The following is a 24450-nucleotide window of genomic DNA, read 5'->3' on the forward strand; positions in this document are numbered from 1 at the left end:
CCTTCCATCCTACCTACGAGACAGTGGCGATCTTTGTAAATTAGAAGATTTTGCATGGCAGGATTCCCAATTACTTTTTGTCACTATGGATGTTGAAAGTTTGTACACGTGCATTGAACAAAAGCAAGGAATACGTGCACTCAAACATTTTCTATTCAAACGTGATTGCAGTAGAATAGAGCATACTTTCATGCTGTTGGAAATGGCTGAACTTATTCTCATGAATAATGCCTTCCTGAGCAATGGCGAGTGGTACATACAAAAACGGGGTACAGCGATGGGCTCCAGATTTGCCCCATCCTACGCCAACCTCTTTATGGGGTTGTTTGAGGTGGAGCACGTCTGGGGCCCAAGAGCCAAAAATTGGTGTGACCAAATGATATTCTATGCACGTTACATAGATGACATTATCTTAATTTGGAATGGCCCAGTGAATGATCTGATGGCCTACTTTAACTATCTAAATAGCAATGCTTTCAATGTAAAATTGACGATTAAATATTCTGCCAAGGAAATTGACTTTCTTGATCTAAAACTGTATGTTTATGAAGAGAGAATCCACAGCGATGTGTTTAAAAAATCCACGGCGTGTAACAGTGTGTTACATGCCACAAGCGCACATCCCCAATCTACCATAAGGGCGATTCCTTATGGTGAAATGGTACGTGCAAGACGAAATTGTAGCAGGGACTGTGATTTCATCAAAAACATATCCCAGATCAAACACAATTTCAAGAGAAGGGGATATGATATGAACTGTCTCAAAAAAGCCGAGTTGCGGGCTCGCACTCTGGATAGAACAAAAATTTTAAGCGCTGCTGCTGTTAAAAAGCCTAAATCAACAAAACTTGCCCATGTACCCTTCATTACCCAATACAATTCCTACAGTAACCATGTGTTTAACATTCTACGTAAGAACTGGCATCTTCTTAAATCAGAAAGCATTCCCAATGACGTAATATCTGATAGGCCAAAGGTGGTATACAGAAGAGGACTAACTCTTAAAGATAAGTTGTGTCCTAGCTACGTCAGATCCACCACTAAGAAGAAATCGTGGTGGCCTGAGAAACCCAAAGGTTTTTTTGTCTGTGGAGGGTGTTGTATCTGTCAGTTTGGTATAAATAAGATCACCCACTTTGCATACAATGGCTCGAAAAACTATGAGATTAGAGAATTTATCAATTGTAACACCACTTTCACTATATATCTAATTCAATTCTCATGTGATAAGACCTATGTGGGAAGTAGCATTCGCTGTCTGAAAATACGCGTACAGGAACATCTAAGGGCTATCAAAAATGGAGATTTGAGGTACCCTATGGCCAATCACATCTGCACTGAACACCCTAATGACAGGTCAGTTACATTCCATGCTATTGAACATTTAAAGACTAATCTCAGAGGTGGGAATCGAGAACGTGAGCTGAGACAATTGGAATCCAGATGGATTTGTCGTTTGAGGAGTGTCCAGTATGGGATAAATCAAAATAATGAATTTCATCATTTTCTTTGAGATTGCTCATTTATCAGTGTTTTGCTTCTGTTTAGATGAATACAATTGTATACTGTGTTTGTCGCTTTGAAATGGAATTTGTTATTCAATATTTATAAATTCCCTGTGAAAATGGCACTACCAATAGAAATAATTTTTACAATAATGTGTTCATTGGGCAAGCACAAATGTTTGGGTTTGAAATGAAATTTTTTTTTTTCCATTTTCTGATCTTGCAATCAAAAAAAATTACATGTATGAACAAGGATTCTCTTTTGATATGTATCGAGTATGGAATATATTGGGTTAAAAGCTGTTTATTCTAGGAACTAGTTTATCACGCACTCAGAGAAACTATCTTTGTCTCTCTCCTTATACATAAGACTTCTGTTAAGAGATTTATATATACTAATATATAGAGTTACATCTTTAGCAAAATCCAAGGAAGTATTTGCTAATAGGCTTTATTACCATCTTTTATCCAAGTAGTAGATCTGGTAACCCTCTTTATGGAGTATTGGATATACTTTTCTAGTGATTGTATCTCAACTACATTGCTCGTTTATGTATCTCTTTGGCCGTCTTCTGTTTTTCAATAATTAACCAACTCTTTTACAAGTTCTCATAGCCAGCACAAAATGGCCGCCCGATTATTCTAACTATTATTATAGGACTTTTAGAAACGTCCTTTTTCATACATATCACACTTTTATAATTCTATTTAAATACTATAAGATATACAGCCGCTTATTCTGTAATTTTAGGGGGCACCAGATAGATGGGTTCGAAAATTATCCCTCAATTCGATTATTTATTTTTCCCCATTTATAAAAAAAATGTTTGCACGGTTTTGGGATTTGCAGTAATGAACTATTTCTGCCAATTTATTATTTGTTAGTATACTATGGTCGCCTGATTATTTTACTACAATCATCCGAAAGACAGGTCCGGGCCCCAAATGGATTCGGATGGTATGTTGTTCTTCAGACTTTCCGAACCTAATAGTTATCGTGGAGCCCCTATTTCATCAGTATACAGTTATTTCGCACATATGGTGGTTTGATAAGAGGATTGGAAGAGTTTTTGCACCATTACATTTGGATTTATTTTGGATAGTTCGATATTATAAGAACTCTATATTTGGTGTTCCAACCGGTTTCACCTCAAGGGATACACATTTTTTGTATTTCTGCTTGATATAAACCCTTTTAGGGTTTCATTTGTGTTAAACGCAGTGTAAATACGTATCCAAACGGACATTTGAAGATGGCCGCCAGTTTCGCTTCTCCTACCTGTATGGAAAGGCATTTCCGGTTTTTCGTAATCCGAAATTAGTGCTTTACAGGTGTTCTCAATCTACTCATTTGTTTGCCTATATAAACCATAGACTTTTCAGTCAGTTGTTCGTCATCACAGAATCTCTACTGGTCGTTTTTGTTGCTGGCTACCATGCGGTCTTTCTGGGTAAGCTTTACTACGGGCTCTGCCTTTTCGTTGCCTGGAATAGATTCCTAATTTAATTGGTGTTCTTATACTTTATATTATGTCTAGCTTCATTCCTTCACTCGGTGAAACCTTGTTATTTGTGTTCTTTATACTTAAAGGGTTAAGTTGGTTAGTTAACACACCGTTTCAAGATGTCCGACAACTTATGGGGTTCTCGGTTTGATCAGTGTGAATACTCGTCTTGAAACACCACGACGGTGGTATTCAATCACGTTTTTAGACGATAATGCCATGTAATAGATCAAGTTTTGTTTGATTTTTAAGACAGTTTGTCGCTCTATATAGAAAATGGGTACAGAAAATATTTTTCGGAATCTGATTTTTTTGATCAACATATGTCTTCCAATATATCAGGTTATTTTGTAGAAACTGGCAATAGGTTACCCGATGTTAGATAGTTTGTGATGGTCTTTGGGTAGCTCTATGAGATAGATTTTAATCAAATTCAACTCTTTTTTCGAAATCGAGTTGTTCAATACTATATAATAAGATGATTTAAACTCGTGTCATCTCTCCTTTGTGTGTTTGGAGAATTACACATGATTAGTGATACAGATATCAATTCAGAAGATAAAATGTCGAATCAAAGCCTGAAGTAAAATCTCTTGAGAGTTACTGTCAGTATTAAGCCTTATTCTTATGATCATTCACTAATAGATGTATGCATATATTCTTTTCTGTCTTTTCTACAGTCCCTTCTGAATATTCATCAGAAATAACAGGTATTTGTGTCTAAATACTATTTAGATATAGCATTGGGCATTTTTGCCTTTCTGTCACTACAGACAAAACTGCTGGGATAATAGTTTTTGTAGCTTACGGGCTGTCTATATTTTCTTAACAATGCCGAGTTCTTTTACATATTCACTAAAATTTCACCATGTAGTTATTGTTCAAATAAAATATTGAACAACACAGACTAAAGATATATATATATATATATATATATATAAAAAATTTCTATTTTCCAGAACATCAAGTTAATGTTATTCGTTTTCAGTATGAATTGAATAATTTAAACATTGGAAGATGAGGCTTACCATTTCTCTGTTTATTAGCATCGAATCATTAACTTTTATAAACATGTGGTATAATCATTATGCTAATATGACCTATGTATATTTCCAGACCTTTTCAATCGACACATGATCTAGAAAAATTGTGCAACTCACACTATACTCCATAAAGACAGGTTTCTGAGGTATGGTTTTTTGATATGTGGCTGATTTCCTTTTTACAAATAAGTTGTGTTTTTGTATTTCTCACAACCAATGCTCATTCTAATGTTTATACGGATTTGACATGTAAGGTTATGTGCAGTAAGCCAATCATGTCTTGAAACAGCAACTTTTTAAATATAAAGATGTTATGGTTTTTAAAATGACACTACTTTTTGCATAACTCGGACTAGTATAGCATATACTTGTGAATCTTTGATTTACAGTTATGTCAATATTTCTTTGTGTGAAAAGAAACTTTGAATTTTTGTCTATAGATGTGTATTAATAGGAGTTTTTGTATATTTTAATTTTAGCCCTGAAGAAGTCTCATTTCTGAGACGAAACGCGTTGGCTAAAGGCTAAAAAAAGAAAAAGAAATAAACCTGCTGTGAATTGGAATATTTTTCTACTGTGTGAAAACTACAATAAAGAATTGAAAAACTACCGTGATCAAGTTCGGACCTGTTCATTTGAAGTGGACTATAATTTCAGATTGAAGGACATTTACCATTATGAGTGATACTTCCTGATGGGTGCTGATTCCATAATTTGTGTTTTGTATTAGGACTTTGTCCTTAAAGGAACAGATAGGGTTGTGTTCCTTGGTTTTGCAAGCACCATCATAATATCTATAAGTCACAACTCATAACAGGTGCAGGTCTTTTGCCTCAACCCTTTATCGCTCTAAGTTTTCACATTTGTAAAAAACAAGCAGTTCAGAATCTCTATCAATTTTCTGCAAACAATAACTTTTCCAAATCTTTATCATTTTTCTATAGTGTGGGCCTGTGTGTCCTATGTCTGGACACAATGTTTACCGGTGACTTGTCTTTCGACTGTGCATAGTGCATGTACCATCTGTAACAAGATTCTGTGTCTTACCTTGGATCATTGGGCGGTTTGCCATGTACAGCAGGGCCCATTGCAGCGTAATGGCGGTGGTCTCGGTTCCTCCCAAAAAGAGATCTGCCACAACCTGTGTAAGGTTCTCTTCATCATAAGTAGAGAAGGGGTCTTCTTTCTTCTGATGATGATTTGTAAGTATGCAAAGTTAGAACGGGAGGTACTGGAAGCTCAATGGGACATTGCAAACATGATGAAGCTTTTCTGATAGTACAGTTAATGCTGCTTTTGACACCATTTTGTTTATTTATTATTATTATTTTTATTTGGTTGCACATCAAAACACCATGTAACATTTGATGGGCTTGATGATCCTGGTCTCCAGGGCTCAGGTATCACCAGCCTATAAGAATTCTCCAGCTACAGTACTCAAAGGCTATAACCTATTTTCACGTTCACACCACACTAGCATGTGTTGATCCCAGTGGTTGCATTCCTAAACTGCTTCTGTTAAGCTCTGGGTTTCTCCTCTGGCGCATATTATTCAGTCCTACAGGTAAGCTTATTAATTATGGTGATGATCTTCAGTTTTTATTAACAACTAATGTAGACCTGAATGAACTCCACCATCACAAGCCTCCAAATCTTACTGACAGTAGCTGACATTTGGATGTCCGACAACTGTTGTACGACTCCCTCTGAACATGATCTCAAAATGGCAGCATACATTCTGGAAAAAAAACTTGTATCACCCCCACCACTTCCACCCTAGTGACTTCTATGAAAACAAAATATGTGTTTGGATAGCACAAGCATCATCCTAAATTGATAGTGCTCCTGTCCCACCAACCCCATGTTTCCCCTGCTTCATTTATAGTTGTGGGAAATGCTAGGTTTCTGCGGTGTAGTCTTAGTTGTCTCAACCACTGTATATCTATGACACAGTGGTCCCTATGTCAAAGGGCAGCTGGGTCTGCTTAGAAGGTCCACTCTGTATAGCTGTGGGCATTCTTACACATAACTTGCAGTCGTGCCTGCTCCCGCAAATCGGGAGTGGGACAGGGAGGGGGAAAAAATAAAAAAAAATTAAAAAGACACTTTCTTGCCGGCCGCCCTCCTGGCCGGCCACCGCCTCTCTACTGTTATCTTCCTGGCTTCTGTTGGAGCAGGATATGCTTCCCTAAGCCTATCACAATGCTCAATGCAATGATTGGTCTGAGCGCAGTGGTTCGGCGCTCAGATTGGGAATGGAAGCCTGGGCATGTTCTCCATCCCAGGCTGTAATGCAGCCTGCGTAGAGAACCGGGAAAGTGTGCATCAATGTTTGGCCGGCCCCAGAAGCCGGCCAAAAATTCACGCACACTTAGGAGGGTGCCATCTCTCCTTCCCCCTGTGCATCCTGGCCCTGCCCCACAAAACTGCCCGAGCACAGAAAAATAAAATGATAATAACATCTGGTTGTTATCATTTTATTTTTCCTTTTTTTGCCGTGCTTTAAGGCAGTGGGGCGACACTCCTCCGCCTTAGCAGAGGAGCCGCCCCTGATATTTTGTGGCCTCTAACCTCCACACTAAGCTTGGTTGGCCCCGGGGATGAAAGATGAACAATGCCCCCCATGCACATGGAGAAATCTACCTGCATGCCGGGCCATGGTTTTTTGTGTGTTTCAGAAACAAACCCTTACTATTTGGGTTTGAATTTGACATTGTAAGAAATGACATGAAATGCTGGTCGAGTGGTATTCCAGTGTTGCCTATGGTACTTCTGCTGGGTCGGCTGTACTCTTTCGGCAGATGTTCCCCCTGAGTATCGAATCAACAATATCAATGGGACAGAATATCGAGGACAGACTATAGAAAATAAAATATCGATAGGTAAGTAAGGCTAGATTTTCTATACCTAACTCCACATATACCTCTACCTATTATGTACGAATATCATCAAGGTACGTAAATGTGGAGTTAGGAGTAGTAAATCTATACTTCCCTATATGCACTTACCTTTCGATGTTTTGTCCCTCAACACTGTCATCGATACTAGAAACCGGTCCCAGGATGCTTGTTTCCGGTTCAGGGCAGACCTGGCTTGGCAGTTCGGGCTGGACTGTTCCCATGAGGAACAGGGTCAGACTGATTTGCACAAGGCTGGGTCTGAACTGGGGTTGCGAAGTGAACTAAATAATGATGATGGATTCAACCCAGATCTGTGACTGGGGGTGAGTGTCTGAAAAGTTTCAGTGCTCCGTCTATTATCTCCTTGTGTTTGCTTTGTTCACCCTAAGTTGGCAGGGTATGCCGAGATGTGGGTCCTGTCGTGTCGTGACCCTCGTCGCCAGTTGTCATGTCGTGACTTCAATAACGACATACAAACATATATATTTATAGGAGCTTTATTGCTTGCTTCCATTCGTGTCCCTGTCCCTACTCTAACTGCCTTCCCATTCCGGTTCCCTGCTCCTCCCTTTCCTGCTCCTCCCACGAATCTATCCCAAACACTAGACTGCTGTACACGATACTACATCTCCCCCTTTCTTAACAAAATAGAATTAACTTCAAACATGTTCATAGTTCCTTGACTGGCCGCACAGGTCTGCGGATTGTCCGCATGGGTCATAGACACGTTGCCGTTCCAGGCTTAGACCCAGTCAGCTCCCCAGGCATTGGCAAGGTATAGTCTGTTGGAGACACTGCATTGTTTGAGCCGTCGGCCGCCTTGACAAGAGTATCCTTGACTGTGGGAGTGCGCCTTTGAAAATGCGAGACATTGTGTGTAATCCTCTGGTTCTCAGATTCATTGCGATTTCCAATAATCTTCCGAGTCATCCACTCATTTACAGATTCTGACGCAATCGTGGTTGCCTTTTGTGAAGTGACAGTGGATAGCTCAGCCCGATGATGGCAATCTGTCTTTCTTGGTAGCCCTCGTTCGACTGACGCTCGATCTCCTTCAAGAGTGGATGGTGTTCTGGTTTTCTTTCGAACATCTGCATGAGTTTTTGCTTCCTTTTGTCTCTTCCAGTCGGGGGCAGCAATGTCCTCTTGTTCCGAGTCGTGCATACCAGGCAGTAAGGCACTATCTGACATGGGTGGCACGGTTTGGTCTTGGGACTCATTTGTTGACCCTGTTTGTCTGATCCACTTCCATTCGCATTCGGGACTGGTGGACTCTTTAATCATCCGGGCATGTGTATGTTTCTTCCTTATCCACCCATTTTGCCTTCCTTGCTGAGTGGCAGGATAGTCCTTCCTCACCCGGTGGGTGCTGTCCCGTATATCTGGTTTCCTTCTGCAAGCGCGTTGAGTCAGCCTCGCTGACCCCTTCAGGGGTGCCGATATATTCTTTTTGTCTTGAAATAATTGTGACTGACATGACGTGTTGTATTGTGGGGTGATCAAATATTCTGAGTCATTGGCGTGAGATATGCTGCTCTGGACGGGGGGAATGTTCTGTGATTCTATTGTGCATTTTGGTGATTGGTGCCATGAGCTTTGTAAGGACCTTGACTCGGTTGACCGGAATGACCGTACAGACATGCTTTCTGAATTGGAGGAGCCTTTTGCTGATTTCCTCTGAGAAAGTTTCTTTGAGAGCATTTTGACTGATACATTTCTTGAGCTGGTAGTCTGTGATGACATGCTCCTGGAGTCGGAGTCATCTGTAAGACATTTTTATGAGTGTAGCTTTTGAGGTGTCTTTTGTGTTATTGCTGTGTATAGGTTATTTGCTAGCCACGCATTTATTTCTTTGGTCTGGTCGTGGAGCATTTGGTCTCTGTCTCTCTCACATGACATTAACTGTCTCTCCCCAGTTTTCTCATTGTCGTGGATGTCTTTAGTGCACATGCCAATCCCTTTCCGGTGCCAGAGTGGCTTACCACGCCTCATGTGATTTGTTTCTTCTTCTCGTTTGTTGGGTGCACTAACGGCAGTGACACTTGTGTAATGTGTCTTCCTGCTTGGTGCTTCTTCAGAAGTGTCTACAACATTTGATGGGCAGTGGGTTGCTCGAGTGTGTTCGTATACCGGTGTCCAGAGTTGGCGTGACTTGTCCACTCGTCTCTATTTAGTCCTTTCCACATATCCATTGAGCAGACTGTCATCTGTCTCCTTTATGTGGTCTGTCTCACTTGATGCTTCATCCGAATAGTTTGTGATGTCTGTTGTATGTATGTATGTATGTATAGGCATTTATATAGCGCACTACTTACCCGTAGGGTCCCAAGGCGCTTCGACCGCTGCGAAACCCTTCCTGGCTTCCCTGAGAGATGGTCCCTTAATGGGTATCTCCAGGGTGAGACCAGGCATCCCCGGTGGTCTGGTGGGGCCGTCAGTGAAGATGAGGCAAGCTAATGCCCAGAGTTGCCGAGTGTGAACGCTGATCAGAGTGGGCACCGAGGCGAGAGAATTATCGAGTCCGCTGACCCTGGTCCAGAAACCTGCCGCGCCGGGAATCGAACCCTGGTCCCGGGCCGCCCTCTGCTCTCGGGTCTGCCGCCTCTAACCAGTGAGCCACACTACTTCACCTGTTGAATGATTCAATGAAGACGTATCAGTGAGGCTGTCGTAATCATCCTTCACTGCCTTTTGTATTGTTAACTCAGGGTGTTTCACGTCACTTGGTTCCTTCCGCTGTCTTGTCTCTATTCTGCCTTCGCCTTCCCTCTTTCTGTTTTTGTTTGTTACTTGGGCTTTCTCCACAGACATGAGAGACGTCTCCATTCTTTTATCTTCGTGACTTGCATTCAGGTGCAGTTCTTTTGCTGATTGTCTTGCTTTAACCCGCTCTCCAACGTCAGCCCTCCTGATGATTTCTTGTAGCGAGAACTGCCCTTGAAGGATCTTGCGTTTTGTTTTAGGTTTTGAGCAACCTTCAATTACCCGGAGTCGAACTGCTTCCTCATCTGTAAATGTGTTGAAATGGCAGTGGTGCACTAGACTTTGTAGCCTTGCTATGAAGTTTGGTAGTGATTCTCCGGGTTCCTGCCGTGCCGCGTTGAAGGCGATGCATTCATGATCCACGTCGTCCTTTGTGTCGAAATGAGCGCGTAGCATCTCTTTGAGTTTTCCATATGTCTCTGTGCCTTTTGCTGAAAATGTTCTGATTAAGCGTCGGCCTTCGTGACCTACAAGCTGAAGTAGCAATAGTAGACGTTTTCCATCTCTTCGCTCTCCGGTTATGTCAAGAAATGCATCCAGTGATTCTAACCACCGGTTCCATTTGGGACCCAGACTCTGGTTGCCGGTCCGTGTCACTGGGGGTGGCACTCCAATGCAGGGGTTAGATGTATGTGTTTCTTCTCTCATCAACATGATGGTGGAATGTGGTGGAATGACAATGTCACAGGACTGTTCCCTTAGTCTGGCACCTGTTTTGCTCGTGCTCATTACATTTGGATCTGCATGTGCTTGTTGCATTCAGGATGTGCACTTGCTTGTGCTTGCTGACTTCAGAACCTGTGTTCATCCGGGCTTGTTTATATTCTTTTCTGGGCCTTCCGTAATTCCGCCCTCTTTTGGGGTCTCCTACAGGACTGCCCTCTTCGGGGTCTTCTGCACTTCTGCCCTCTTCGGGGTCTTCTGCAGGACAGCCCTCTTCGGGGTCTTCTGCTCTTCTGCCCTCTTCGGGGTCTTCTGCAGGACTGCCCTCTTCGGGGTCTTCTGCACTTCTGCCCTCTTCGGGGTCTTCTGCAGGACTGCCCTCTTCAGGGTCTTCCGCACTTCTGCCCTCTTCGGGGTCTTCTGCAGGACTGCCCTCTTCTGGGTCTTCTGCACCTCTGCCCTCTTCAGTTTGTGCCCAATGTTGTCTTTACTTGTCGCTTGCATTTGCTTTCGCGTAGTCTCATTTGCCAGTGCTTGTTTTCATTTACCAGTGCTTGTTTTTGCACTTACCAGTGCTTGTTTGCTTGCATCCGTCAAGGCTTGTTCACTGATATAGTCTGGCACTTGCCAATGTTTGTTTACTGCAGCTGTTCCATTTGCCACTGCTTGTTCCTTTTGTTTACTTACATTGATCACTGCTTGTTGTGTTTCTTTTCTTGTCTTTACCAATGCTTGATTGTCCTTTTCCAGTGCTTGTTTTGCAATTTTCAATGTTTGTTTTGTAGCTTCCAATGCTTGTTTAACAGTTGCCAATGCTTGTTTTTACAATTGTCAATGCTTGTTTTTACAATTGTCAATGCTTGTTTTTACAGTTTCCAATGTTGCCTGACTTCAAAATGGCCACTTATAATTTCCACAGGGAACTGTCCTTATGGCTGCCTGACTTCAAGACCGCGAGCGCAGCTGTTCACCAGAGGCGGCGCCCCACAGAGCCAGGGAAGCGCTGAAGCACGCTCCGCGATTCAGCGGTAGAGACGGCGCAAGCAGCGCCTGTCGCTCGTCACGCTGCCGCTAAAGCGCTGACACGCAGCGATATACAAGTAGCACAAAATGGCAAACCCACAGAAGCAGAATACTGCACAGGATAAACTAGATTATAATACAGCACAATACGTCAGAAGAAAAATGAAATGACTTATCTGACGAGCAGAGAAGAAAGAGGAAGAGGAAGGGACGTCAGGACCGGTTATACAGTGGACAGCCCCGTGATTGGATGGCAGTTGTTAGGGACACTGTGGCCCATGTGCTCATGGGAGTTGAAGTTTCTATAAAGTTTTCTTATTGGTCCACTTTAAATTTGCTATTTTAATAAAGAGAAGAAAGGACTGCATAATCCTCGCCTCCGTCCTGACATAGAATTCAGATAGGACTCACCGGCAGCAGGTCTCAAAGGCAGCACTTTCCAGGTCCCCACACCTTTTCCACAGCTGCCACGTTCAGGTAAGGTTGGGGTGGGCTCCCACCTTGCTTCTCTGGGTCCCGCGCTCACTCGGCGACAACCTGCCAAATCCCACGCATCGGGGGTGAGATCCCGATGTCGTGTAACGCTCCAACTCAGTCTTTCTGGCGCTCGATAGCGCTGATTAGTGGGGCTTTCCTGGGGGCACCAGGCAACATCAGGGGGCACCCCTTCGTGGATTGTAGTGGTAGGCAGAGTCGGGGTGGGCTCCCGACCTCTGCTCGTTCAGCGCGTGCCAACTTGCACGCATCGGGGGTGAGTCGCGTTTTTGGCGCGATCAGACGCACCTCTTCTAAGCGCCCAACGCTTATTATTCCGCTCCTTCTGGCTCTACACAGTTGCCTAACTGTGGAGCAGGGGCATATACTGCTGGCCTCTCGATCTAGGCGGCAGCCTCGCTTTCCACAGCAGCGTTTCTTCTTTTTCTTACGCTGCTCGGGTCAGGACACTCCTTCAGGGTTCTGTGGGTGGCAGATGCACCAATCCCACCCTCGTTGCCAGTTGTCATGTCGTGACTTCAATAACGACATACAAACATATATATTTATAGGAGCTTTATTGCTTGCTTCCATTCGTGTCCCTGTCCCTACTCTAACTGCCTTCCCATTCCGGTTCCCTGCTCCTCCCTTTCCTGCTCCTCCCACGAATCTATCCCAAACACTAGACTGCTGTACGCGATACTACAGGTCCCTTGCTCACTTTGCCACTGGATTCCTGCTAGCCTGGCTGATGAGGGCTGTTAGCCCGAAACCGGTCCCGGGATGCTTGTTTCTGGTCCAGGGAAGACCTGGCTTGGAAGTTCGGTCTGGACTGTTCCCATGAGGCACCGGGTCAAGAATGGTTTGCATATGTCTGGGTCTGAACTCGGGTGGCGAAGTGAGCTAAGGAACAATGACAGATTCAACCCAGATCCGCGACAGGGGGTGAGTGTCTGAAATGTTTCAGCGCTCCGTCCATCATCTCCTTGTGTTTGCTTTGTTTGTCCTCGATACTAGAATGCCACAATTTTGTTGGTGGTGATCTTCAGTAGACAATGCTTTCACCAAAACAATCCCTGCCGGCAACACTGGATCTCTGAATATGGGGTACGGCTAGTGACCCCATGCAGAAAGTGATGAGGGGTGCTCCAAGTCTATCATCTCATAGATATTCATTGGCCTTGGGCTGAATGGGACCACCCTTGAAGGGTTGAAGGCACACTAGAGGATTGGGGCCCACCTCACTGCAGGGGCTGCAGCAGCTTGTATTACGCCCATGGGGCAACCAGTATCGACTCAACCTTCTTACTTTATACGAGCTCCTAACTACGGCTGCCAGATTAGTTCGGTAAAGTGCTTCTGCTCTTCCATCTTTACACCCTGAGAAGAATCCTGCATTTTTCCCCTTTCCCTACACCGTGATGATTGTGAACGCATCCATGTCATCCTGAATAAGCTTCTAAAATGCAGTTTATACTGCATTGCATGGACTTTAACCAGGACCACTGGAAGAAAGCAACAGGAGAGAACACAATTATGCAGCAGGGTTGGCTAAATTATGCAGCATGAAAGGGCAAATTATGTGGCATAAAGCAGCACATTTTGAAGAATTAGTCCTTAAAAGTATTTTCATTTTTTCACATATTAATATTGTGCGGACAAAGGTTTCACCTCATTAATATTAATTTAACAGCTAAATATAGAACCCAGCAACTAAAAGGCGACCTGTTTAAGTGAAAACAGGTCTGCTACTGTGCGGCATCTGGAAGCCCTTCTGAGTAACTTTTGATCTGTTTGACCCACAAACATTTGTTTTCATGATAACTGCAGATTATGCAAAAGATTATATGGCAAGTGCGGCAAATCCATAATTGAAGGGAAAACGATGCGACAGCAGAATCCCACACTTCCAGTGTGGCACTGACTTTAACTAATGCCATGCTTGAGTTGGGCCTTTCCAGACCCGACTACATTTTCATTACAAATGGCCCTCGGTCCATCTGAGAATACGGTTCAAGTCGCTTTGCTCTGTTCATAATTCTCTAAATTCCCTGAAATCTTCCCCTTCCTCCATGCATTTTAAATTGCATAGTCTTTTATAGGTTATATGATGTTCCAGTCAGTTGCTACTACATTTCTCTACAGTTAAACAAGTGAAGCTAGGCAGCAAAGCTTTCTTGATTGTGGCGCCTAATGTCTGGAACAAAATGCCTTTATTTTTGCACAAGTATGCCTCCATGTCTCCGTGACGTGAAGCTTTTTCACAACTCCCTGATGACTTCATCTGGAAGTTTCAGGCTCTAATAATTAATAAAAAATAAAAATACAAGGCCTTTATGGCCATCCGCATTAGTTCTACCTGAATATTGGCAAAAAGGACCTATCCTTCTTGGGCGAAGGGCATATTGAATAATCTGAAATGTCAGGAACAAAGAAAATGCATAAAAACTTAATGAACATCCTAAGGGAGATTTATGTCTCAGATGCTGACTAAAGAAGTAAATTCACCACGGGCAGTGGAAGTAACATAGGGCCTGATTATGATGGCGGGGAGACCGCCACCGACAGGCTGTCAGTGGTGGTCTCCCCGCCATCGCAACCAAGTTTACCGCCCGCCACATTTGGATGGCGGGCGGCTGTGTGGTGGTCAGATAGGAGCCCGTTGGTCCATCAGAGGCGGAGTAATGCCTACAAGGGTGGCAATGCCTACCAGGCTCCGCTGTAGGCATTACGATGTTCCTTTCCGCTGGCCCATTCTTGGCGGTGAACCTGCCATGAAAAGGCTGCATGAAAGGTCGTATCATAGGTGATTATTGTATTCCTTTTCTACGGATTGTGACCAGGCGATACCCGACACGTCTTAGAAGTACCATGATGTAGCAATTGGTTTTAAGTCTGATGCTATTTTTTGTGGGAGTAAAGAGAAAAGACTGTACACTGTTGGAAATGTCTAACTGTATAATGTGATAAATCATGCAGTCGCAAATAAAGAGTTTAAAAAAAAACAAAACTGCCATGAAAAGGCTTAACCTCTGGACCCCAGACACGAGACCTGGGTGGTACCCCCTAAATATCCTTGCACCATGTGGCATTGCGACCGCTGTGGTGGCGGTCACATCAAAAAGCCTACTGCTGGACTGCTGACTGCCTGTCGGGCGGTCCCAATCCACGATAGTGTCCGCCCGCCATCGTAATGAGCCAAATTATTCGCTCTGGATGACATCACAGGGTTAATGTCTTGACCTAGCGTTAACCTCTCAATAGCATCAAATTCAGACCCGAGGAGCTTAGTTTAAGAGCAAGGAGAGGTAACACCATAAAGTAGCCCTATCTAATAGCCTTGTTTATTTTATTTTCCTGTCACCGTCTCTCATAATTTACCATGTGGAGATCTTTGCTTCAACTGCAGAGTCTCCCTAGGGAAAAGTAAAAACTTATATTTTGCCTTAAAAAATTGCAAAAAAATTTTTATGCTCAATATTACTGTAAATTAATTTCTTGCATTTATTTCTAATGTAGATCAAAAGAAAAAAACATGCTACAGCACTAACTTAATTTGAATCAAATATTTAATTAATTTATACATATTAAATTAAATTAGTTTTTCTGAAGCTTGAATTAAAAAGAACATGTCCACCTAAAATAAAAATTTTAATTTTTTTTAATATGCATTTAATAATTATTAAAAGCAGTGTACAGAATTCATTCAAAGTAATTTACTTATATTTTATTAACATTTAAGTTTACAATATTTTTTCAATACAACAAAGGTAATTAAGGTATTTTATAATTAAATAATAAATATGTATTATTTTAACACTTTTTCAAAATGAACTTATATTTATTTATATTCTTATCCATTTTAAATAAAAAAAATTCAGTTAACATTGTTTCCGATGGGGTTTTATTTTAAGACCCTACCTCCGTTATTGTAGACAAATACTGCAGTACCAGTGGTTGGCCATGTGTGACACTAGATTTACTTCATCCCCTAGCCTGAGTAATATACTAATGTTTGGGTCCCATTTTAATTCTAGTAACTTTTGAAGTGCAGTTTATGAATAGCAATGTACTTAGTGCCTGATTACGATACCGGCAAGCTAACTGCTATTGCGGCATTCAGGGAAACGCTGCCAAACCAACGGCATCCCTACTATTGTGTTATGAGTACATCACCGGCTGGCAGTGTTGTGTCAGCGGTGTCACAGCAGCGGAAGCTTCAGTTCATAGAAAGAGCCTGAAGCATATGCTGCCACTGTGGGAGTACCACTTGCACGTCAGTGCACTGTAGCACCATGTTGTGCATGGCATGCACTGCACGCACGACAGTGCAAGCTCAGGAGGGACACAACATGTGCCCCCATGCACAACCTCACATGGGCAAATACGCCCTGGGGCCCTGTTAGGGGATCTGTCTCAGCCTTTCCGCCGACCTTTTCATGGGGGGACTTCACCATGAAAAAGTCAGCGGAAAGGCAGGTCATGATCAGCATGGCAGTACCGGCACCGCCACCATTGATAACCGCTTTCTCCACCGCCGCCCCATCAGGATCCAGGATCCTGGCAGTGGCGGCAGTCTTTCGTTGGGCTTGTGGCGCTCCAACTGCGAACCTCATAATTGTGTGGTTCGACCGCCAAGGAGGTGGTGGTCGGACCGCCACTGCTGGTTCGGCAGTATTGGGACCGCAGTACTCGTAATCAGGCCTTTACTCTTTGGCGGGCGGGTGCACTTCCCTCCCAAATCCTCCATTAACATTTCCTTACTCCATCCTAAATCTAACCTGTTTTGTAGTAAGTAAGCCCCATTTTTCAACCACTCCCCTGATCCCTCCAACATTTTCTACTAAGTAATACAATTACATGTGTGGGAGATTAGAGAGGTGGATGTGAAGATTTACACTCATAGGCTTGTGAATAGCATTTTGTAGTAGTTTAGAACTTCTACTGTAGTACTCCGAAATATACCACAAAATGTAGGTTGTGAATGTGCCCCAATATATGTATGTTCGATATTTTGGACACAATTTGTAGCACAGTATTTTGGTATTCGATATATCATACAAGCCTCCTGGAGCCTCTGGTAGCACAACTCTTTTGTACTATGGTCTTGATTTGGTGGAGTGGTCTCCACCTTCCACTTTCCCAGCCACATTCCTCAATCTTTAGTGACTTATCTCTTTGGCAACTGGCCAGGTGTACTTTCACCATGATGATGAGCCTCAACCATTTCACATATTCAGATGGCATGCTATGGCTGCAGGACTTTGGGGCACTCTGTAGGTGAGTCTTGGGACTATTACTATAAACTACTTACATTTGTGCAAACTTAATATAGGGCTACAACATTACGGTCATGTGTTATATGTATTTATTTGTCTTACATTTTTACCCCACTACCTGCAGAAACATAGTTGCTGTCTACATTTCACTACTATGTTTTTTGTTTAGGAAGGACTATAATCATTGTGTGAACACAAAATGCGCTTACATTTATAGCTGTGGTTGGCAGGATGGTCAGGTTTTGCCACTTAGCTTAGAGTTTACCTGCCCAGCTTTATACTCAGTAATTATTATTATTATTTTGATTTTAACCTTATAGTCAGCTACCTCAATGGGAGAGTCAAAGGAGCCCATTTCATTGTCTCTCAAGATAATTAAGAACTAGGTAAGGTCCACTTTGACACTTAGGGCCTGATGATTTTGTCGGCAGCCTGCCCATCCATCAGGGTGGCAGAGGTCATTACCTCCACCACTCTGGCAGACAACCACCCCCCATATTTAAAGATTACCCATTGCCCATTGATAATCTTTGTATGTTCAGAATAACTGCTCGGCTGCTGACTTTTAGCCACCCTCATACCAATCTTTTGGTTTTTCAAATTGAAAGTCCCACTCTCTCATTAACAACTGATGACCACCAAACTCTGGGAGATTTCTCCCAGGGCAAAGGGGTCATTTTTCTGTCCAGAAACACCAGGTCTTTCCTGGCGATGATGGATCTTCCACTCTTAATAGGGCGGGCGGTTTGATGTCCGACTCTGACAGGCCCTACCCCACTGCCCCATTGGAAAACTGACAGTCCGCCCAACCTGTAAAAGAATGGGCAGTCTGAGAGTTTGACGAACAGGGTACTTTGCCACGTTTGTGGCACAGCACCCTGTCTGCCAAACTCTCAATCGGAGTCTTGGTCATGTTTTTTGGTATTAACTCTATTTTCAGACTCCCCTACAGCTATCTTTATTTAAGCCGTTTGTTCCCACCACTAATCCTGGGATCACCTTTTCCTCTCTAGACTCGCCACCGTAAGAGAGAACAGCAATGAGGAGCTTCTACTTGTTATCAGGTCATGGACGAGCATCGACCCGATTTCGAACACCATTTTAATCTTTCTTTGAAGCAGGGTACACCTCTAACCATGTTTCAGAAATCAACCCGCAATAATGAATTTAGCAATAAAACAGTTTTTGAGATGCCACCAAATGCCACTACTGGACCAGTGGATTGGGGTATTTAACACAATAGTCACTCTGTTGTTGCTTATGCTCTGCCTTTCATAGAGCAATGCCAACCAGTGTCCTATTGCACTGCCATATGGATGCAAATATTATTGCCATCATTTATTATAAAATGTGGCACAGGGGCTATCAGAAGGCAGAAATGTATGCTAATTGCTGTAATTGTTGTTGTTTCAGGTTTGTAATTGAATACACATTTCTGCGTTGATTCAAACTTACTATAGCCTTATAGCCTGCGTTAGCGAGTAATACCGGCATTAAAGGCCCACTCCAGCTTTAAATGCCTGAGCCGAAGGCTGGGCCTTTAACAAGGGAGTGGGCCTTCAGTGTGCGATATAGCCCAGCTACAAAGGGCTATAAGGCTATTAGAACATTCCGCAACTAGAGGGCAGAATGCCCTAACAATATAAAAACAAAGGCCTCACGTAGCCTGAGAGGATTTAAATACCTTCGGCTCCATGAGATCTTTGTTCACAGCAACAATTGTGAAAGACAACTTTGGAATGTGGGTGCTCCGGGCTTCTACCGCCCATTATAAGAATGCAGCACTCCATTGTTTTCAAATGAGCTCCCAGCATTCCAATATTCTAATTCTCTTTGGTTTGCCAGAATGGTCCATGTAGCCAAACAGACACTTACTTACACGTGCAATCTGCTGCAGGTAGCAGTCGATGAGGTCTTGTGGTTCATCTGACAGGTTCTCCCGGTGGGTCTTGATCTCCTGCTTGACATACTCCCGTAGCATTTTCCACTGAACAAAGACTTCATTTTGGGACAAAGGTAATCTGCGCATCAGGAATGGGAATGCATCGTACAGCTGCAAAGAAAGGTTAAGTAGGAGACATTGAGGGGCAAACAACTGGAAGGTCCTTGAAGAAACACATTTACAATCACCATGTTAGAATCTGGGGTACAAATAAATGCAAGCAATTAATTAGAAGAAGAGTTGGCCTAACGGCTAGGGTGGTCGACCTCAAATCTGGAGAACTGGGTTTGAGTCTCGACAAAGACGTGCAACATCTTGTGATTCTGGGCAAATCACTTAATCTCCCCGTGCCTAACAAAAATGAATGTATCCTCATGTAACACAACTGGTGCTCGTAAAAGCTCTCTGATACCTGATACCTTCGGGTCAAGTTCGCGCTATATAAAACTCTGTAAAAATAAATCAATTAGTGTCCAAGGAATCCTGTGTTTAACATGATTGCAATAAACAATGTAATCATATTTGCACAGCTTTGTTACTAGTCTAATGCAAGAAAATACAAGTCTTCTTTTATTACACTAGAAGTAGCATCTGAAACATCACATCTCTTATAAGTGAGAAAAGTCATATCAACTGCAGTAAACAAGAATGTTTATTGCAAGTTCTTTCTGTTGATTTCTCTAACACGTTCAATAGAATCCTGTCATGATCAAGAGTGGCCATAAGGTACAAGTGCTGATAATGGGTCAGTAACCAGTCCATCTTTCTGTTTCACTGATGAAACAGGGCCTAAAACAAATGTATTCATTCTGCATTGTTATAGTTGGTGGATGTCAGATCTGACAGAGGAACCCAAATGTATCTGGCATTTGGTATCATAATTGACAAGTTTTACTGACACTGCCGGGGGTGACTAATGCAACAAGGCATCAAAGGGCTGAATTTTGGCATTTGCAATCGCAAAACAGCAGTGTCATATGTATGACACAAAAGCATCCCTCGCAAAATAAGGAATCGCAAATTGTGCAAATCCCTATTTTGCAATTGCATTTAAGGAATCACAAATTGCGATTCCTTAAATGCAATGTAAGAAGCACAGAAAAAGTGCTATTTGGACTTAAGGAATCGCAAATTACCACCAACTTCAAGTTGGTGGTAATTTGCGATTTCCTTGAAAAATGCACATTTATGCATGTTTCAAAGTGCCATGTGACTAACATACATGCCCTTAGGGCATGTATGTGCGCCACATCTGCACCCATGGTCATTTTCAGGGGTGTAACAGAGTGTCTTTTTGACACCCTGGCACCCTTAAAATTGCATTCGTAATTTGAGATTCTCTAATTAGGAATCGCAAATTGAGAATGTATTTCCATTCATTCCTATGGGCCTCGAGGCCCATAGGAATTAATGGGGAGGCATTCCTTAATTGCGAGTCGCAATTTGTGATTCGCAATTAAGGCATATGTAGGATTCGCAAAATTATTTGCAAATCCTAAATACATAGGGTTTTGCGATTCTCAAATAGCGATTCGCAAAAAATCGCTATTTGAGAATCGCAAATGGTACTTTTCATACATATGGCCCTAAGATCCTATCTATTAACTGAAGAACCATAACACATCCCTTGAAAGAACTGGGTACACTCATTTGATTGTAGGGGCCAGAGGAATGAGCCCTGAAGCATAACTCTAGGTAATCCAGGTAATGAAAGACCAATTAAGCTGCTAAAAATAGTGTACACACCTGAAAGTGAGGCAAACATAACCAAATAGTAAGTGTTGTGAAAGGATGCATATACTGTCAAATCAGACATAATTTGAGGTCCTGGGCGTAAAATTCAGCTCCGCTTGTGGAGTTTTTTATTAGCTTATGCTCGTCAACATTAAGTTGGCAAGCGAAGAAAATCGTACTCCAGACAACCTCCTGGTAAGATTTCTAAACGCGGTAGGTCGTGGATGGCCGCTGCCGCTTGCATTGAGAAACCATCTGTTTGCGTGAGGAAGCTGCCGCTCGGGTAGAACATCTACTCAAGTGGCAGAAAGAAGCAGCGCCCTCTTGCACGGTGCATGGGGCGTTTCATGCTGCTTTTCCAGCGAGGGACAAACACCTAATGCTAAAAATCAGCACGAATGGCGTGATTTAATGCACTTCGCGGCTTGCAGAACTCTGTGAGCGCGGCAGAGTTTTTTAATCGATTTGTGGCGTTCCCCCTAGCAGAACTCTGCGAACTCCACCCAGGCCTAATCATTTGTTCAATGCATCAATATCCCATGGAGGTGTATAGGGTCATGAAAAGAAAATGTCATCCAGGCGATGTCCAAGGTGAATGTCAATACTTGTTGAGACCGTTTCTGAGAATGGTGTCTCCAATGCACAGAGGTGGTCAGTTATCAGGACTGAATTAGCTACATGTGGAACAAATTTTGCTGTAGTGAAAGCATCTTCTGGGCTGGTTAAAGCTGCTGATTTTTTCTTTTTTCTTTTCCCCTTCTGTCTTCTTTTTTCTTTTCCCCTTCTGTCTTTTCTCTTTACTTTTTCTTCTTTTTTCTTTTCCCCTTCTGTCTTTTCTCTTTACTTTTTCTCTTTCATCTACCCTTTTCTTTTTTCTTTTCCCCTTCTGTCTTTTCTCTTTAGTTTTTCTCCTTTTCCTTACTTACCTCTCTATTATACATGTTTTAGACTCCATGTTCCTTTATGTTTCATACCATTCTGTTTGACATATGTATAATTCTCTATTTGAAAATTACCAATAAAAATTTCTTTTAAAAGCTGCTGATTTTTGCAGTGAGGACAACTCCATGATAGCAAAGCCCTGAACAGGTCTGAGCTGAACATGAGAGGGTGTTGGAAGTCACATGATAAAGCTTAACACAGTCAATGGAATCAAATAGATTTTTTCTAGGATCCTAGTAGTGGTAGCAGAATTACTTTGCATGTGCCTTACCCCTATCATTGTAACAGGAGGACAGAATGCAGGTCCAATCCACCACTTATGTACTTTCTCTTTTACACAAGGTCGCCTGGTTTAGGAGTCCATACAGTACTTTAAGAAGCTCTACTGCTAGGTTGATTAGCATATTTTGTATCTCTAACATGGTCTCTGGTCTCTTGCAGGTTACATAGCAGATCAATGCGTGACTGTTGTTGGGGACACATGCCTCCTGGTAGGTCTGAGACCAACATCAGATTTTGAAAAACTATTTTGTATGGAAATACAGTTTTAGGCAGGCTATTAGTCCCTGTTGTGCATTCTAAAGGTTACAGTACGATAAGAACACTGTGCTTAACTTCTGTTACATGAAAGGCTTGTGTTGAACCTCACCCTTTTTGCAGGGTCACTCCCCAGATTTTTGGCTTCCAATGATGAACCCGTTTTTGTAGTCATTAATACACTCTGCACTTTTCCCTGCTATCCAGTGGTAAAGTGCTTGTGCTCTTTCCCTAACAGCATGGTGCAATTGGCTTCTACCTAATTGATACATTTAATTTACTTGTAAGTCCCTAGTAGATGGCACTACATGTATTCAGGGCCTGTAAATTAAATGCTAATAGTGGCGCTTCAGCAGTCATTGTGCCTCCCACTAAAGTAGCCTTTTAAAATATGTCTTGCGTCTCTCTCTGTAGCTTGTAGTGCAGAAACTGCCATTTCTACATGGGAAAATTAACTTTTTGCCAGTCCTAAATCTTTTCTTTTGATACTAATAAGTCACCCCTACGGGAGACCCTAAGGTAGGGCAGGGTACATGGTATTTAAAAAGTAAGGCATAGGGGTTCAAGTTTTTCATGTCCTGGTAATTAAAAATTCCTCAACTCATTTTTCACTACTGTAAAGCCTATTTGTCCTATTGGCTAACACTGGGTTGGTAACTTATTACATTTGAAATGTGCTAATGTTGGGTTGTAAGCAGGTAGAGATATTAAATGAATTGTAATTTAAAATTGTCTTCATTGGTAAAGTCGGATTTTAAGACACAATTCTGAAAATGCTCTTTTTAGAGAGTTGGCATTTACTTGTCCTAAGCATTCATGGCTTCTGCCAGTGTCCTGGGTTGCATGCATGTGAATGGTTCTGCTGTAGGGGTTTGTGTATTCCTCCCAGTGACACAAAAGGGACTAGGTGTGAGCAGGATGGGTCATCCTGCCATGACTGCTGAGAGTGGAGCTGTGCCCTCCCTCACTGACATGGGCTCCAGCACCCATAAAGGAACCTGACACCAGCCTATTTTTACCCCAGACAGTTTGGGATCTTGACAGGGATTGCAATAGCCTCCCAGAACCATATGTGGAGGTAGGGCAGGGTGTCCCCCACACACAAAGGCTTGCACCAGGTATAAGTATTCTACCCCCAGAACCAATCTTCAGAACACCACTGGACCTATAGATTTTACAGAAGAAGGACTGCACTGCTGCTTGAAGACTGTCTTGCTGTCTGAGAAGTAGCCATGGGCCTGCCTACCTCCATCCCAGGCTAACCAGAGTGACACCAAGGATAGGTTTTCTGACCTCTTGTTTGAGCTACAGGGACATAACAAGCTTCAGGGCCCTCCCTGCAGCTGTCTTGCTGACCTGTTGCTCCTGGAACTGCCTGGACCCGTTGGACCTGCATCTGGACCTGCTTAATCCCTGCTGTCCTCTGCTGGAGTCAGTTCCTGATCCCCTAGAGGTGCCCTGTAGATCCAGGATCCTTCACTGACTTCAGTCTGAGCTTCTCCCAAGAAGGAAAGGTGAAATCCTGAAGTTTGGGCTCTTCACAACCACAAATGGGCCCCTTCATGCCGAGACTCTGCTGTCCACAACAACTGCCAGTGCGAAGCTCTGGTGAAGACCTTCTCTTTGCCAAACATCGATCGACAGCGGCGACTGGCAATTCGAGATCTGCACTTTGCGCTACAGCAACGACAGCCTGCGGTGACTGTCAATGCAAAGCTACAGAAAAAACAATCCACAATAAATGACTGACTCTGTGCACCAGCAACAGCAGCCCGTGATGCACGGCCTGCTTATCCCGCTATGTCATGGCCTTTAGGATAGCCCTGTCATGTATACTTGATTTTACATAAAACATCCCATCCACACGACTATAATGATTCTAAACAGGTGATATTTTACCTAATAGCTTGCTCCTGTCTCTTGGACACCAGGCTTTTAGTCTTCTATCAGAATTCCTGTACCTGGCATACATAAACATGTCCCCAGGCACGGCAGATTTATTCTGTATAAGGGTCACCACTTTATTTCATCCTTGGCCAACTGTGCATAATCGCACTTGTTCAAAAAATAATTGGTGATTGTTTTCAAAACATTTATGATTGTTTTCAAAACATCCAAGGTTATTTCAAAAACATATTGA

General features: G+C 42.8%; 1 protein-coding gene across 1 annotated transcript in view; it reads right to left on the minus strand.

Annotated features, from left to right (window-relative positions):
- The window catches only part of LOC144790783 (cytochrome P450 2J6-like), a 158099-nt gene that overhangs the window by 37560 nt on the left and 96089 nt on the right, over window positions 1–24450 (minus strand). Inside the window, exons 5-6 of the mRNA XM_078665474.1 lie at window positions 19035–19208; window positions 5101–5242 (exon numbers count right to left, since the gene is read on the minus strand). Of these exons, the coding sequence (XP_078521600.1) occupies window positions 5101–5242; window positions 19035–19208 (316 nt within the window). The remainder of the gene's footprint in view (window positions 1–5100; window positions 5243–19034; window positions 19209–24450) is intronic.

The sequence above is a fragment of the Lissotriton helveticus genome, chromosome 11 (assembly GCF_964261635.1).
Source record: "Lissotriton helveticus chromosome 11, aLisHel1.1, whole genome shotgun sequence".
Taxonomy (NCBI): Eukaryota; Metazoa; Chordata; class Amphibia; order Caudata; family Salamandridae; genus Lissotriton; species Lissotriton helveticus.